The 15,597-nt window shown below is 37.1% G+C and overlaps 1 protein-coding gene across 33 annotated transcripts in view; it reads left to right on the top strand.

Moving 5' to 3' along the window:
• Nucleotides 1–7,101, top strand: part of MBNL1 (muscleblind like splicing regulator 1) — a 222,363-nt gene extending 215,262 nt beyond the window's left edge. For 28 of the 33 annotated variants that reach the window (XM_070792920.1, XM_070793084.1, XM_070793087.1 and 25 more), the window contains 2 exons: nucleotides 670–744; nucleotides 3,676–7,101. In XM_070792920.1, coding sequence (XP_070649021.1) covers nucleotides 670–726 — 57 coding nt within the window. In that variant the 3' untranslated portion in view covers nucleotides 727–744; nucleotides 3,676–7,101. Of the gene's footprint in view, nucleotides 1–669; nucleotides 745–3,121; nucleotides 3,522–3,675 lie in introns of those variants that run through there. The other 5 variants (XM_070793007.1, XM_070792985.1, XM_070792933.1 and 2 more) reach the window with 2 other exon arrangements.
• Nucleotides 7,102–15,597: the final 8,496 nt, after the last annotated feature.

Raw genomic sequence — 15,597 nt, 5'->3', positions numbered from 1 at the left:
ATCATTCTGGGTAGAGAAGAATTGGGCTACAGGAAAATGGCTGTTGGGATGATTGAAACAAGTCACCTCTATATTGGTTCCTTATTGTGTTTCCTGTCAAGTTTTGTAATTTTCTTGCCCATTTAAAATGCAATAAAATGTGCAATCAGGATTCAGGAATATGTTCTGAAGTAGACTTACATGCTTTTATCCGGTTCTTTTGAAATACTCCTTTATAATTATTACCTGGTATTTTTAACTTGGAAAAAAATGTTAGATACCATAAGTTGAATGAAAATGTAGAAATTGGTTGCACAAAAATAGGCAAGACCTTGCCTACTTTGCTTTCTAGAATATGGAATAACTGAAACCACAGGCGCGTGTGTGTAGGCCAACAAAAAGGGCTTCTTTTCAATTACTGCTCTGCATGAATTTTTGATAGTTTTACTTCTCTTACTTCCTAAAAACTGATAACATTTATAGAATAGTATTTAACACAAAGATTTTAAACAATGAGTTGCTACTTTGGCATTAAGTTTACATTAACTTACTGTTATGTTGATCAGATAAGGACTGTCACCTCACAGCTGAATTTCACTTTCTTAAAAAATTTAATATTAAGATGTTTTCATCTCTTGGTTGTTGGCTTGCTTGCATGGGTCATTCATTAAATAATTTTTTATTTGCTAGATACCCATAATATCTGCCGAACATCTGACTAGCCACAAGTATGTTACCCAGATGTAGAATTTTCATCACTAAACAGTAAGTTCATTATGTAATATTGAGTGTATATTCATGGTGTTTTTTTTTTAAGATAACAATTATGTAATGCACTTAAAAAATTTTGCAGAATTCAAAAAAATGTACTTATATAGAACTCACGATTTTATCTTAGATGGGTTATGAGGAATTTTAATGTACGAATTTATAAGAAATATGCTAATGTCATTTAAATATGCATAATACTGAGGATATATACATTTTTAAAAATTTTGTACTAGAAATAAGCACAATCGTGAAGGGAAAATACAGCTTAAAACTAAATAGAAGGTATAGATCAGGGACTGGCAAGCTTTTTCTTTCAAGATGAGATAGTAAATACTTCTGGTTGTGTGGGCCATAGGGCTACTCTGCCGATATAGCATAAAAGCAACCAGAGACAGTGTGTAAATGAAAGGGTGTGCTGTGTCCCAGTTAAACTTTATTGGTGGTGCTAGTGGCAAAGAACCCACCTGCCAATGAGGAGACATAAGAGACACAGGTTAGATCTCTGGGCTGGGAAGATCCCCTGGAGGAGGGTATGGTAACGCACTCCAGTATTCTTGCCTGGAAAATCCCGTGGACCAAGGAACGTGGTGGGCTATGGATCATAAGGTCACAAAAAGCTGGACACACACAAAACCAGGCAGTAGTCAGGATTTAGCTTACAGGCAATAGTTTGCTGATCCCTGGTATAGGTCAGCATTTATTTTATTCAAAAATTGTCTTGCTAAATCCTAAATGAGAACATGTATCCAGTTCACCCCATGCTTCACCACATCAGGGTCATTAGGATATAAAGAGCCTAATTTAAATATATTCATGCATTCATATAGGAGAAGGCAATGGCACCCCATTCCAGTACTCTTGCCTGGATAATCCCATGGGCAGGGGAGCTTGATAGGCTGCAGTCCATGGGGTCGACTGAGCGACTTCACTTTCACTTTTCACTTTTATGCATTGGAGAAGGAAATGGCAAGCCACTCCAGTGTTCTTGCCTGGAGAATCCCAGGGACGGGGGAGCCTGGTGGGCTGCCGTCTATGGGGTCGCACAGAGTCAGACACGACTGAAGCGACTTAGCAGTAGCAGCAGCAGCATGCATTCATATATGCACACACATACACACACACGCACACATCTACCTGGATATTTGCTCAAATAGTTGGAAAGTCTTGTAGTTTCTTTTCAGACACACTGACTTGCAAAGATGACCATGTTTCATCCTTTTAGATCATGTTTTATTCTTAAGTATTCATTCAAGTTATCTACCTGCTCAGAATTATATTAGGTATTTCTTTTTATATTTAAGAAGAGCTACAATGCTTAAAACTGAATCTGGTAAATAAGATGAGTGATCATTCTTTCTTTGTTGCTTCTTTTCATTCATTTATCTGTGCATTAACACATTTATAAATGATTTTTTGTGTTATCTACTGTGTGTTAGTTACCAGGTCGATGAAATAAAGATTGACAGTCAGTGAGATGATGATGGAAATTTTAGCACTCTTTATTAAAATAAGAGAGCTTTGAACAAATTCCTCTAGGAACAAAGATGAAGGAGCAGATCTTCCTAACCGAGTCAGAAATTAAGTGAATTTGAACAGTAAAGGTTGATGCAGAGAGAAAGGAGATATCAGAGCCTTATAGAAGAAGGGACAGGATGTTGAATCAGGAGATGGTGTTAGGGAACCAGTTCAGAGGCCCTTGCAATAATAATCTATAGGAAGAGCTTGTCAGAGGATAAACTCATAGAGAAGAAAACAGACACAACTTGAAATAAAGGAATGATAAACTCAATCCGAGATGCACCACCAAAGATGTGCTGCAATCATGAATTAAATTACTGAAACTGATTTCTATTTCATAAGCTCTCTCAGTGCAGTTCTAATAATAAGGTTTATTATTCTGTATAATGTAATAGTACATCACTTTGTAGTATGTAGAGTTCTTCTTTAGACGTGTTAAAACCACATTTCAAGCTTTTATGGTCAGTTGGGTATGCATATATGTAAACAAGTTCTGTTTCTTAGCAATAATCCAGGTTCATAAAAAATACAAAATGGCTGTGGAGTTCATCAGTTAGCAAAACAGTAGATTTGTCAGTATTGAAACTCAAGCTCTTTAAGGTTCTGTTTATTTAACAAATACTTACACATTTTCATGAGAAGCTGCGATATTTAGAATGGTTTTTGAGTGGAGCAGAATGGTGATTTTTTAAATTCTCAAGTTGTATGAAAGCATAGTTGAATATGTAAAGATTCTATGGGAACAAATTTCATGTAACAGCTGGAATTATTAAGTCACAAGTACATTGTAATATCAGTTCAACCTGAATTTGTCAAGAGCATAAGGAATGATTTTTCTTTTTCTTGCCTTTAGGAGAAAAAATCCAAACTGCAAATTATCCAAAGCAGTCACTTAGAGTATCTTCGTTTTTTTTTGTTTTTTGGTTTTTTTCCGAACACATACTGTGCTAATCAAGCATTCACATAGAACAAATTGTGTTTAATAGGACTGTTTCATGGATTTTAATTTTGTGGGCCAAACCATTACTTCTGAAACCTATTAAACTTTAGAAAGAAGTAAAGTGAGTTGTAAATTCTGTCCCACAATGATAGTGCTAAAAGAGCTCTGCTGTATCATGCCCCTTGATTCTGCAAATGTATTTTATACTTTAAGCTGTGTATTGGCTGATATTTGTTCAGAGACTACAATTTTATGAAGCTGTGAGTGTCATTTTATTCTCAAAGAGACAATAAACACATTTTGGTCCTTTGTACCTGCGATGTGTTTTTTGTTTTTACATGAAGGTGCTGCTATTCCTGTGTTCACTCTTTAAACCAAGAAATACAATTTTCATGTTGAATGTATTTGAGAAACTGCTGTTAGATATTGTCTGTTTTAACAGAAGGTTATCTCTTTTTCCCTTGTAGATCGTACTAAAGAGGAAAGGACAGTGTGCTTGGTTAGAGTAAAGGACGAGGTCATTAGCCATATTGTATATACCGTCAAGCAACCACACACAAAAACCCCTCAGCCACAAGACATCCACATACTGCATGTTAACCAGAAGAAAAGACAACATGGAAACCCACTGCACACTGTTGCCTATACACTTTGTACATTTAATTGATATTTGTGCTGAGGTGATACTCCTGTCTAAAAGAACAACATTGTCTTTCTTTTCTAGCACAGAGTGATGCATTCAAATATGCAGACCTAATTAGTTTCCTATATATTCATGCCATCTTGAAAAGACAGACTATGGTGTAACCATGACTCTATTATGTATTGGTACGTCTGTAGACCAAGATATAATTTTTTAAAAATAAGTTTATTTCTTTCAAGGTTTACAAATAACAAAGGTGCACCTTGTATTTAAAATTGCCATTATAGATGAGAGCGTGCATGCACAGTCATTTTTGTTTGAGTAATATTTTTAATGTAATAGATTTTAAGATGTGGTGAGGGAGGGATCTGACAGAGATGAATGTGCCAAGCAAAACCACAACTGTGTATCTTTTAAAGCACATCATGGCTTTAAGTACCATGTTGTTAAGGATTCTCATGAAGTGCCATAGACTGTACATCAAATTAGAGTATTATTTCTTCAGTGTTATTGTTTTCAGAGCCACATTTTGTTGCTTATTTGCTAGTACTAATCAGTCAAAGGGCACCATTCTTTTTTTTTTGGAAACCAAAGCTGTCTCAGAAATGGCCGATTTAACTTTACAGTAACAGAATAGACAGCACAACACAGACTCTCTCAATACAGATAAACTCACACATACTGGAGATTATATATAATAGATATATATAAAAATTATTTTAATGCATTGTAGTGTAATATTTATGCCTACTATACTGTATAACACGTTATTCAAAAGGGATATGCCATTTCTGAGACACGATAACAAAAAAAAAGTTTGAGGAAATTATTTTGCTTCTATTTATAGCTCTGTCAAAAGTCAGAAGACTCTAAATGCTTTGCAAAAATGGTTTCACATTTGCTTAAATGCTTCATCACAGTCACATTTAAAATAGTGACTCTAAACAAAGAAGAAAGCAGCACTGTCATCAGATGCATGATAAACCAAAATATGAAAATGGGAAATGTTTAATTAACCTAGTCATTGGGTGGGTTAAGTACATGGGTGAATTTTATATGTGATTTGTTTTGTTTTGTTTTGTTCAGATTTACTGCTTATAGCCTTAGAAAGCCTTTTACAAATTAAAAAAAAATAGATGTGCATTCAGTTTTTAAGAATGGATTCATCCAAAGGAATTCCTTTTTTGTGGTTTGGATGTTGCAGCTAGTAAAGGATATTTTTGCTCTGTTCAGCAGTTCTAAAAATTGCTGAAGTAGGGGCCAGGTCACTGGTAGTTCTAGTATGGAATGGGAGAAGTGAAAGTTCAGTTCTAGAACTTTCCATACTTCCAAGTTTACTGCAAGTTTTTATGCTTGAGAGAGATGCTTTCTAATATAAGACTGATGTGTTGATTTTACTGATTGTACTGTACATCTATTAAAGCCTTAGATTATTACATTACGGGTTGGAACCCATACCAATGTAATTTCAATCGTGTTAAGAGAGTAATGGTGACTCCACATGTTATTGTAGTTAGTTACATTATAGAATATTACTTATTTTTCTTGTTAAAGTGTAGTTTTTTCATTTCCTACATTTATTAGATTTCATTTTCTATTAACAATTGAATACCATTTCAGTTTATAGACTCTTGTTTTAGTAGATTTTACCGATGAACTTTTCAAAATACAAAAAAAAAGTAGTTTTTTCCTTCATAACATACTCAGTTTTGAATTACATGTAGTGTCATATGAATATTCGTATTGTTAACTAAATGATTTATATTTTACTGATTTAATATTAAAAGTGTAAGAATGTCAGTCATTGTTAGTTCTTGTCTAGTTTTCATTAAAGAACAAAGATCTTTTATATGGATATCTTATAAATATATAATCATTGCTAAGTAAGAAGTTAAGTTGTTGCTATCGCAACAATCCTGGCAGACAATTGAGTAATATTTTGATGATTTATTTTGTTTGTAATTAGTTATTATAAGAAGATCTAGATCCTAGATATTAGAATAAAATTTATTTTCTACTGTATCCATTTCAAATGTTAAAGTATTGTTTAATATTTTTGAAATCCCTGAATATCAGGCCTTGTTATAAATAAGCTGCATAATCAATAAATAGAACAAGGGACTTTTTGTTGATAATCCAAATACTCAAAGTTTACGTAATGAGAATTATAGCGTGTGTGCAAACTCTTGAGGGTTGATTATGCTGCAATTTAGCATGTTGGAACGTCTAGAGAGAAGGTTGACTTTTTGCACTTCTGTATATAGTCAAAAGAGAGAAACCTGTATAATAGTAAGATCTTATTTTGAATAAAAACGTCTATAATTACAAGGAGTTTTGTTAAGGCTAATAAAATGACAGACTGAGCAAAATTGCTTGCAAAAGTGGCACAGAGTTAGCACTCCATACCCCTTCAAACATGTTGCTTTGCTTTTTTGTGGACAGCTTGTAGTTTGCCAGGATTTTTTCAGCTGGAAAGATATGCCATCCTTCCAAGATCTCATGACTGACAAAAACTCCATTGGGCCAAACCTGCCTGAAGATCATTACCAAAAATAGCAGGTCCTTCAACCATTAAGGTGAAATCATGGATCAGATATTCCTTACATTTTTCAAAAACTACTGCATGTTTAAAACTTCAACAAAACAACAACAAAAAAAAAAACGAGAGAAAGAACTATACTAAGGACATATACTATTCAAATCAGTTTCTGCCAATTTCAGTGGTTTACTGTTCACAAAAAAAAAAAAGAAAGAAAAAAAAATCTTCAAAACAAGTATTGACTTTCACAAAATTTCAACCATAAACAGGCAAACCAAACAGCACACCGTAGCTATAGTTGTTATGTGATTGTTTTTTAATTGCTGTAGGAGCCTGTTCTTTCAGCAGGTGAAAAAGATAAAACACAGTTCAATTTTCACGGTTTTAATTTTCAACTCAGAAGCACTCAAAAAAGCAAATGTGATAATGGGCACTTGTTTACTGAATTAGTGTATCCAGCCTTCACTCCAGCTGGTTATAATGTTGCACTTATCAGCAACCCTACACTTTCATCTGCTGAAAGGACAGGTGTGCTTGGTTTTACTATTATGTAATCACAACTTACTTTCTGCTTGTAGTTGCTTAAAATTATGTATTTTGTCTTGGGCTGCAATTTGTTTTATGCTTATTTTATTATTACTGCAGTAGTTGACTTTGCTGTATGGAAAAATAAAGTGAAATTGCCCTAATAAAACTTCTCTTTCTTAAGTATGTTTGTGTACCTGAGATTGAAGTGTTATTATTTGTGCGCGTTTCATGCATCCATGCGTGTCTGTCTTGACAAACATAATGATATGGAAATTCATCATCAGGTGTTAACTGACGACAACCGGGACCTTGACTCTCCTCCCCACTAGCCTCTCATGCCCAAGGGGAAAATCTGAATCATGTGTTGCCACCACTGCCCAGTGCTTTTGAAAAATCTTCTCCTTTCCTCTGACACTTCGACTGCTGTTTGATGTATTTTAGGTTCAGGAGGGGAGAACTCTTAAGGGGAAAAAAGAAATTCTCTTTATCAATTCCAAATCACAGTCTTTCTGTAAATGAAATTTTATTTGCCTAACTACCCCAGGAGACTGGCACTGGAAATCAGGCAATCTGAGGGAATATTTCAATAATGGAATAATGATGACTTGATTCAGAGGGATAAACGTTTATGCACACACACAGCTGACACACAGGCTGTGAGATGACTCACTCTTGAATGTTTGTGTTTGTGTGTGTGCGTGTGTGAGAGAGCTTTTTAAATGGTGAGTTAAAAATTCAGTTGAAGTGAGACCTGGTCTCCCATATGGCTTTGCATTTTTCAATTTTCACAGATCGTGAAAGCCAAAGTTCCAATGTGAAGAAATTTGCTCATTCGCTGAGTGCTACTTTGTGTGACTGTGGTACTTGGTATTTGGTCAGGGATGGCAAATTCTCCTTTGTAGTCAATGCTTGTTTTCTAAAACCTATTGCAGAAGAAATAAGTGCATTACTTTATAATTAATACAGTTATGTTATGGGTTGAGTTTTGCATAGCATTTCTGTTCTTTTCGGTGGACTCAACTAATTCAAGCTACTCAAAACAGTAGCTGCCCTGGGGTGACTGTCTAAAGCAGGGGTTCACAACTTTTTTGAGTAACATCAAAACATCTGGCTCCTCTCCAATTAGTGAGAGTACTTTTGGGTATCTTTTAATTGAAAAAAATACAGTATCAAAAAGCCATTGTACTATTTTTACTAATCACAACAGCGTATACATGCATCTGAAAAATGGTAATTTAAGATACTCTTTCTCCAGGCGGTACTTGTTCAGAAGGAATTATTACTGCAGCAACCACTAGGGGTCCTCAGCTCACAGGATGGAACCCTGTCTTAGACGTCTAGTTTCTTATTTCATTACAGACCCTAGACATTCATGGAGTTTACACTTTGGAATGACCCTGAAGTTCAGTGACGATCTAAATTTTACTGAGGCACACCTCCATACAGGAAATAGCCACTTAACATGTCAGCGAACCTGTGAACCTGTGGGACAGTCAGCAATGAGATTTTGCTATTTTTTTTTTTTTAACTCCATTCACTGATGAGTCTGAGGCAGTCACCTTACTATTTGAAATAGTCTACTATATATTCTGGAGAAAAATGTTATTATTCAAGATTTGGAAACTTTTGACAGAACATATCCATTTAAAGTATTCAAAGTCTGTTGTATAACATCATGAAGAGATACAAAAATGAGAAAATGTAGAGATTTAAATGTTAAAGGATTTGTTTTTGACTTCTCTTGACCTTTCAAAACAACACTGGGCCTTGTTGAAGTGACTTTAAAGTGGCCTTAGGCCATGACTGGCCATGGCTCAGCCTCCAGCACATGGTCCTCCCATGGCTGGTCTGTGTTATGCAGCACTTGGGATGGGCAATAAATCTGAAGCTACTCTCAGACTGTGGCTGTGTGAGGCCACGCAGGGTCACAGCTTCCCTCTCCAAACTTCTTAAGAGTTGGACTCGGTTCTTAAAGGGCCGCAGGTACTCTGAACCCTGCAAAAGCAAAATACAGGTGTGTGCTGGAGCTGACCTGGGCCAGGACGTGGTGAACTCGCCTCCAAAGCCCTGCAGCCAAACACCCTCAGAGTTGCCTGCACTTGCTCTGGACACCTGTCATCCTCAGCTCTTGTAGCCTACCCTCCACCTCCACCTCACCTCCACTGGGGGATGCTGAGGTAACCAAGGTAGCCAGAGCTACTCTTATGTGTCTTCTGAGAAAGCAGCCCCTTGGTTCTCTTTTCTTGTTGTGCGAGCTGTTTTTTTTTTTTTTAATTCATGTACTATTTTTCTTTTGCTAATTAAATGTTAGGGAAAACATACAGCCTTGCCCTTGAGTGTACTGTTTTAGGGAAAACGGCAGTGGCAGATTAGAACACAGATAAAATCTGCTACTATTAGTGACCTGTTTATGTCTTTCAGAAACAATTTACGGAAGCAAGTGTGATCAGTTTTTTTTTCTCCCTAGTTGGGTTTCATGATGACAAAACAGAGGATTTCTTTTTTTAACAGATAAAGAATAAACCTGAAGCTTCATTCACGGTGGTGGGGAGCCACTAGGCTGTTATGTAAATTGTAACTGCCACTCAGTCACGTTGGCCCCTTGGTGGAGCCCGGCTGTTGAATCTCTGCCCTTGGAATTTAGCAGAGCCTGATGGTTGGGTTAAACTGTGGCTTCAGGTGGGCCTGTGTGATTCCACTTGCAATGGGCATGGTTCACTGGAGGGAAATTTTTAACTACTGCAATCCCTGCTTGTGCCGTGGTCATAAATACATCACCTAGGAAATAAAAAAGCATCAGTTGCAAAGCAGGAATAGCGATGCAGACTTGGAGAACACACTTGTGGACACAGCAAGGAAGGAGAGGGTGGGATGAATTGGAAGAGGATCATTGACATATATACATTACCATGTGTAAAGCACAGCTAGTGGGAAGCTTCTGTGTAACATGGAGCCAAACTCCGTGCTCTGTGATGACCTAGAGGGGTGAGATGGTGGGGGTGGGAGGGAGGGTCAAGAGGGAGAGGATATATAGGATATATATATATATATATATATATATATATATATATATACTTATAACTGATATACGGTGTTGTACGGCAGAAACCAACATAACTTTGTAAAGCAATTCTCTTCCAATTAAAAATAAATGAAAAAGCAGTCACATTCTCTATAGGAGGGTTTCACATTTGTGTGAGTCCTCAGGCGAAAGTGCCCAGCTCATTACATCTTTTCTGGCACTAGACACACAGTTGCTATACAGAAATATCTTCCCCCAACCCCCCACCCCCACCCCCTGCCAAATTATAGGTGAAAGGCAATTGCTTGGACCAGTAAAAATGTGACTGAGATGGCCCATACAGACAGGATCCATTCACAGGAGACAGCATGTTCATAAGGGGTTGTAGAAGCTAGTGCTCATGTGGCCTTGAAGGTCTAGACATAGCGCAGCAGTCATCAGAAGTGCATGCGTGCACTTAAATGTAGAGCAATGCTCTGCCAAAGAGCCAGAAATTTAGCCAAGCAAATCTCCAAATTCCATTTAGAAGAGCACAGAATACAGTAGTCTAGAGGAGAGTATAAACCTCTTGACTAAAGTCATATGGTGAGAATGGCCAAGCTAAGCAGTAAACTAGACCCATAAGATAACATGACTTTAGCTTTAGGCTGAAGGTAGAAAGACATCTGAGGAGCTAGAAGTCTGGAGCAGAGACTGAACAAAAGAAGCCTTTGTAATGGACAACTGGAAAACTAACAGTCAAAATCAGGGTGGGGTGAATGTGGCTTCAGTAAAGAGCCTCAGTGCTTGCCCTGCTTTGCTTTGCCACTGGGCCTCTTCCTTTCACAGATGCAACCAATTTCCTGACGTGAGCTTAGGTGAACTCTGAAGGTGAACTAGGACATAGTGATATTTAGAGGGTTAAGGAATGAGGCAGAGAGGACAGTTTTGACAAGTTGTGCATGGAAGAGATGAGTACTGCTCAGGGACACCAACATCACTAATGCTGGCTAAGCCACAGAAATAGATTATAACCTCCTTTTTAGGAGGTAACTTTTTATCTTATTATTATTTTTTAAGGTGCTCAGTTGTTTATTTATTTGGCTGTACCGGGTCTTAGTTGCAGCATGAGGGATCTAATTTCCTGACCAGGGATCAAACCTGGGGCCCCTGCCTTGGGAGCACGGAGTCTTAGTCACTGGCCCACCACCAGGGAGGTCCCTGAAATGGTTATTTTTAAGAGATGCATTGGAAACTTCCTTAAATTCATAAAAATCAAAGCTACTCATCAGAAATGGCCCTGAAGTGCTGGGAAGGCACTGCAAGTGATTAAAATTAAGGCCTCTGTAATCAGACCATCTGGATTCATGTCAACTTTTAGGCTCTTTGACCTTGGCCAAGCTACATTGCCTCTTTGGGATTCAGATTCCCCCTTCATAAAACAGAAATCGCAAGAGAATATTTACCTTGCAGGGTTTTTGAATGGTTCCAGATTGAATTATCCAGGGGAATCTTTTTAAAAAGTATTGATGCTTCCCTCTTCCACCATTCTGATTTTATTGTTATGGAGGCAACTACTGGGTTAACATATAAAATTTTAGATGATGCCTGACATGCAGCAAGAAACTATGATTGCTATTTTATTATTATCCATTTTTCAAATTACTTCACCTAATCTTTCATTTTCCTCCTAGTTCTTATGTTACACATCCCTTTCAAAGCAGTCATGGAACATACTCTATTTGTGTTGTCTCTAATTCTATCTTTCCTGTTCAGTAGTGAAACTTTATCTTCCTGTTCTTTGCACCTACAATAGGTCTTGCTCATTGTTGCAAACATAATGAACACTTCAGAAATAGAATCAAGTGCTTTTTGACTCACTCTGAAAATTTTAAATTCATCATCCAGCATGATATGATCACATACCATACCTAATCCATGTCAATTTGAAAGTGACCGTTTAGACATAACTAAACTTAACTATTCGAATTCCCCCTTTATTTAAACAGTGTTCAAGATCAAGTTAGAGAATGGATGCCATAATCATCATGAAATTTGTTCTGTTAAACAATGTATTTAAAATATTTTATTGTATTAATCAAAATATTTCTAATTATATTTGAGTGGCACTACCATATTTCCTTATCATATTTCATCACAAGTATATTTTAAATGCTTAAACTGACACTGACTCAGCTTTGTAAACACACATTATAAGAATCTAGCCAGGCACCATGCTGGGCTTGAGATGCGAGGCTGAATGGCAAGAACCTCACAGTGTAATGACTAAAACAAGATGTATAGGATCCTGAATATAGGCTGATCTAGTATTTCCTGCCTCCCACATCTGCCTCTAGTCCTTTAACTGAACCACAACATAATTTGGAATAAGATTAAATGAAAATCATCCTATCTTCTTGAATCAATACTATGACTACTCTAATCCTCATCCAACTTATTTTATCCTTAAAAAGTAACCTGACTATTGAAAAAATATTTATGAATAGCCATGTTCATTGCAGCATTTTTTCATAATATTAGAAAACAAGAGCAGTCTTTCAATATTACAATAATTATTTCAATAGTTAGGAAATAACTATTACAAGCTATTACAATTGTTGTTTTTCAGTCACTCAGTGGTGTCCTACTCTTTGTGACCCCATGGACTGCAGCATGCCAGGCTTTCCTGTCCTTCACCATCTCCCAGAGCTTGCTCAAACTCATGTTCATTGAGTCGGTGATGCAATCCAACCATCTCATCCCCTGTTGTCCTCTTCTCTTCCTGCCTTCAATCTTTCCCAGCATCAGGGTCTTTTCTAATGAGTTGACTCTTCACATCAGGTGGCCAAAGTATTGGAGTTTCAGCTTAAGCTTCAGTCCTTTCAATGAATATTCAGAGTTGATTTCCTTTAGAATTGACTAGTTTGATCACTTTACGGTCCAGGGGACTTTCAAGAATCTTCTCCAACACCACTTCAAAAGCATCAATTCTTTGGTGCTCAGTCTTCTTTATGTTATGCATTTAAAAAGGATTTTTTAAAAAATCATTAAGTCACATCAATTCAGTTCAGTTCAGTCACTCAGTCGTGTCCAACTCTGTGACCCTATGGACTGCAGCATGCCAGGCCTCCCTGTCCATCACCAACTCCCAGAGTTTACTCAAACTCATGTCCATTGAGTCAGTGACGCCATCCAACCATCTCATCCTCTGTCATCCCCTTCTCCTCCTGCCTTCAATCTTTCCCAGCATCAGGGTCTTTTCTAATGACTTGACTCTTCGCATCAGGTGGCCAAAGTATTGGAGTTTCAGCTTCAACATCAGTCCTTCCAATGCATATTCAGGACTGATTTTGTTTAGGATTGTCTGGTTGGATCTCCTTGCAGTCCAAGGGACTCTCAAGAGTCTTCTCCAACACCACAGTTCAAAAGCATTAATTCTTTGGTGCTCAGCTTTCTTTATAGTCCAACTCTCACATCCACACATGACTTCTGGAAAAACCATAGCTTTGACTAGATGGACCTTTGTTGGCACAGTAATGTCTCTGCTTTTGAATATGCTATCTAGGTTGGTCAAAACTTGCCTTCCAAGGAGGAAGCGTCTTTTAAATTCATGGCTGCAGTCACCATCTGCAGTGATTTTGGAGCCCCCAAATATAAAGTCTGTCACTATTTCCCCATCTATTTGTTATGAAGTGATGGTATCAGATGCCACACAGGAAAGTGATTGTAGTAGTAGGATTGTATGGTTATTACTTTTAAATTTGGGGGTTTAAAATTTTCTAAGTGTCTAGTAAACGATTTTTGCTTTTCATTTAAATTGCTTCATATTTTTTCTTTTTTTTTTACAATAAATTCATTTATATTGTTTCTTAGATCATGTACCCATTTGAGTATACTGCTGCTGCTGCTAAGTCGCTACAGTCGCATCCGACTGTGCGACCCCATAGACGGCAGCCCACCAGGCTTCCTGTCCCTGGGGTTTGCCCAATTGAAAATATTAAAATGTCTAATAAAACATGCATTTATCTATCACTGTTAGTTGAAAAGCATATAAAATATCTTGCCATATCAGTGAAATATGTATGTTGTTTTAGGGAAGACTAGTGAAAGGATATTAATAAAATCCATACGAGTATAGTCTTTGGTCTTAATTCTCTAAAATTGTAATTAGTTTTTGTGTGACTAGGTCATCCTCTATTTACATTTTATTCATAGCACAAATTTCTATTTTATTTATTTTTTAAATATAAATTTATTTATTTTAATTGGAGGCTAATTACTTTACAATATTGTAGCGGTTTTGCCATACATTGACATGAATCTGCCACAGGTGTACATGTGTTGCCCATCCTGAACCCCCCTTCCACATCCCTCCCCGTACCATCCCTCTGGGTCATCCCAGTGTACCAGCCCCGAGCACCCTGTCTCATGCATCAAACCTGGACTGGCGATTTGTTTCACATATGATAATATATATGTTTCAATGTCATTCTCCCAAATCATCCCACCCTCGCCCTCTCCCACAGAGTCCAAAAGAATATTCTATAAATCTGTGTCTCTTTTGCTGTCTCGCATACAGGGTCATCATTACCGTCTTTCTAAATTCCATATATATGCATTAGTATACTGTATTGGTGTTTTTCTTTCTGGCTTACTTCACTCTGTATAATAGGCTCCAGTTTCATCCACCTCATTAGAACTGATTAGAATGTATTCTTTTTAATGGCTGAGTAATATTCCATTGTATATATGTACCACAGCTTTCCTATCTATTCATCTGTGATGCACATCTAGGTTGCTTCCATGTCCTGGCTATTATAAACAGTGCTGCAATGAACATTGGGGTACATGTGTCTCTTTCAATTCTGGTTTCCTCAGTGTGTATTCCCAGTAGTGAGATTGCTGGGTCATATGGCAATTCTATTTCCAGTTTTTTAAGGAATCTCCACACTGTTCTCCATAGTGGCTGTACTAATTTGCATTCCCACCAACAGTGTAAGAGGGTTCCCTTTTCTCCAGCATTTATTGCTTGTAGACTTCTGGATAGCAGCCATTCTGACTGGTGTGAAATGGTACCTCATTGTGTTTTTGATTTGCATTTCTCTGATAATGAGTGATGTTAAGCATCTTTTCATGTGTTTGTTAGCCATCTGTATGTCTTCTCTGGAGAACTGTCTGTTTAGTTCTTTGGCCCATTTTTTGATTGGGTTGTTTATTTTTCTGGAATCGAGCTGCAGGAGTTGCTTATATATTTTTAAGATTAATTATTTGTCAGTAATGCTCAAAATTCTCCAAGCCAGGCTTCAGCAATACGTGAACCATGAAATTCCAGATGTTCAAGCTGGTTTTAGAAAAGGCAGAGGAACCAGGGATCAAATTGCTAACATCCGCTGGATCATCAAAAAAGCAAGAGAGTTCCAGAAAAACATTTATTTCTGCTTTATTGACTATGCCAAAGCCTTTGACTGTGTGCATCACAATAAACTGTGGAAAATTCTGAAAGAGATGGGAATACCAGACCACCTGACCTGTCTCTTGAGAAATCTGTATGCAGGTCAGGAAGCAACAGTTAGAACTGGACATGAAACAACAGACTGGTTCCAAATAGGAAAAGGAGTATGTCAAGGCTGTATATTGTCACCCTGCTTATTTAACTTCTATGCAGAGTACATCATGAG

Source organism: Bos indicus, chromosome 1 (genome assembly GCF_029378745.1).
Source record: "Bos indicus isolate NIAB-ARS_2022 breed Sahiwal x Tharparkar chromosome 1, NIAB-ARS_B.indTharparkar_mat_pri_1.0, whole genome shotgun sequence".
Taxonomy (NCBI): domain Eukaryota; kingdom Metazoa; phylum Chordata; class Mammalia; order Artiodactyla; family Bovidae; genus Bos; species Bos indicus.
Note: the sequence above shows the minus strand (reverse complement) of the source record. Positions and strands in the feature narration are given on the sequence as shown.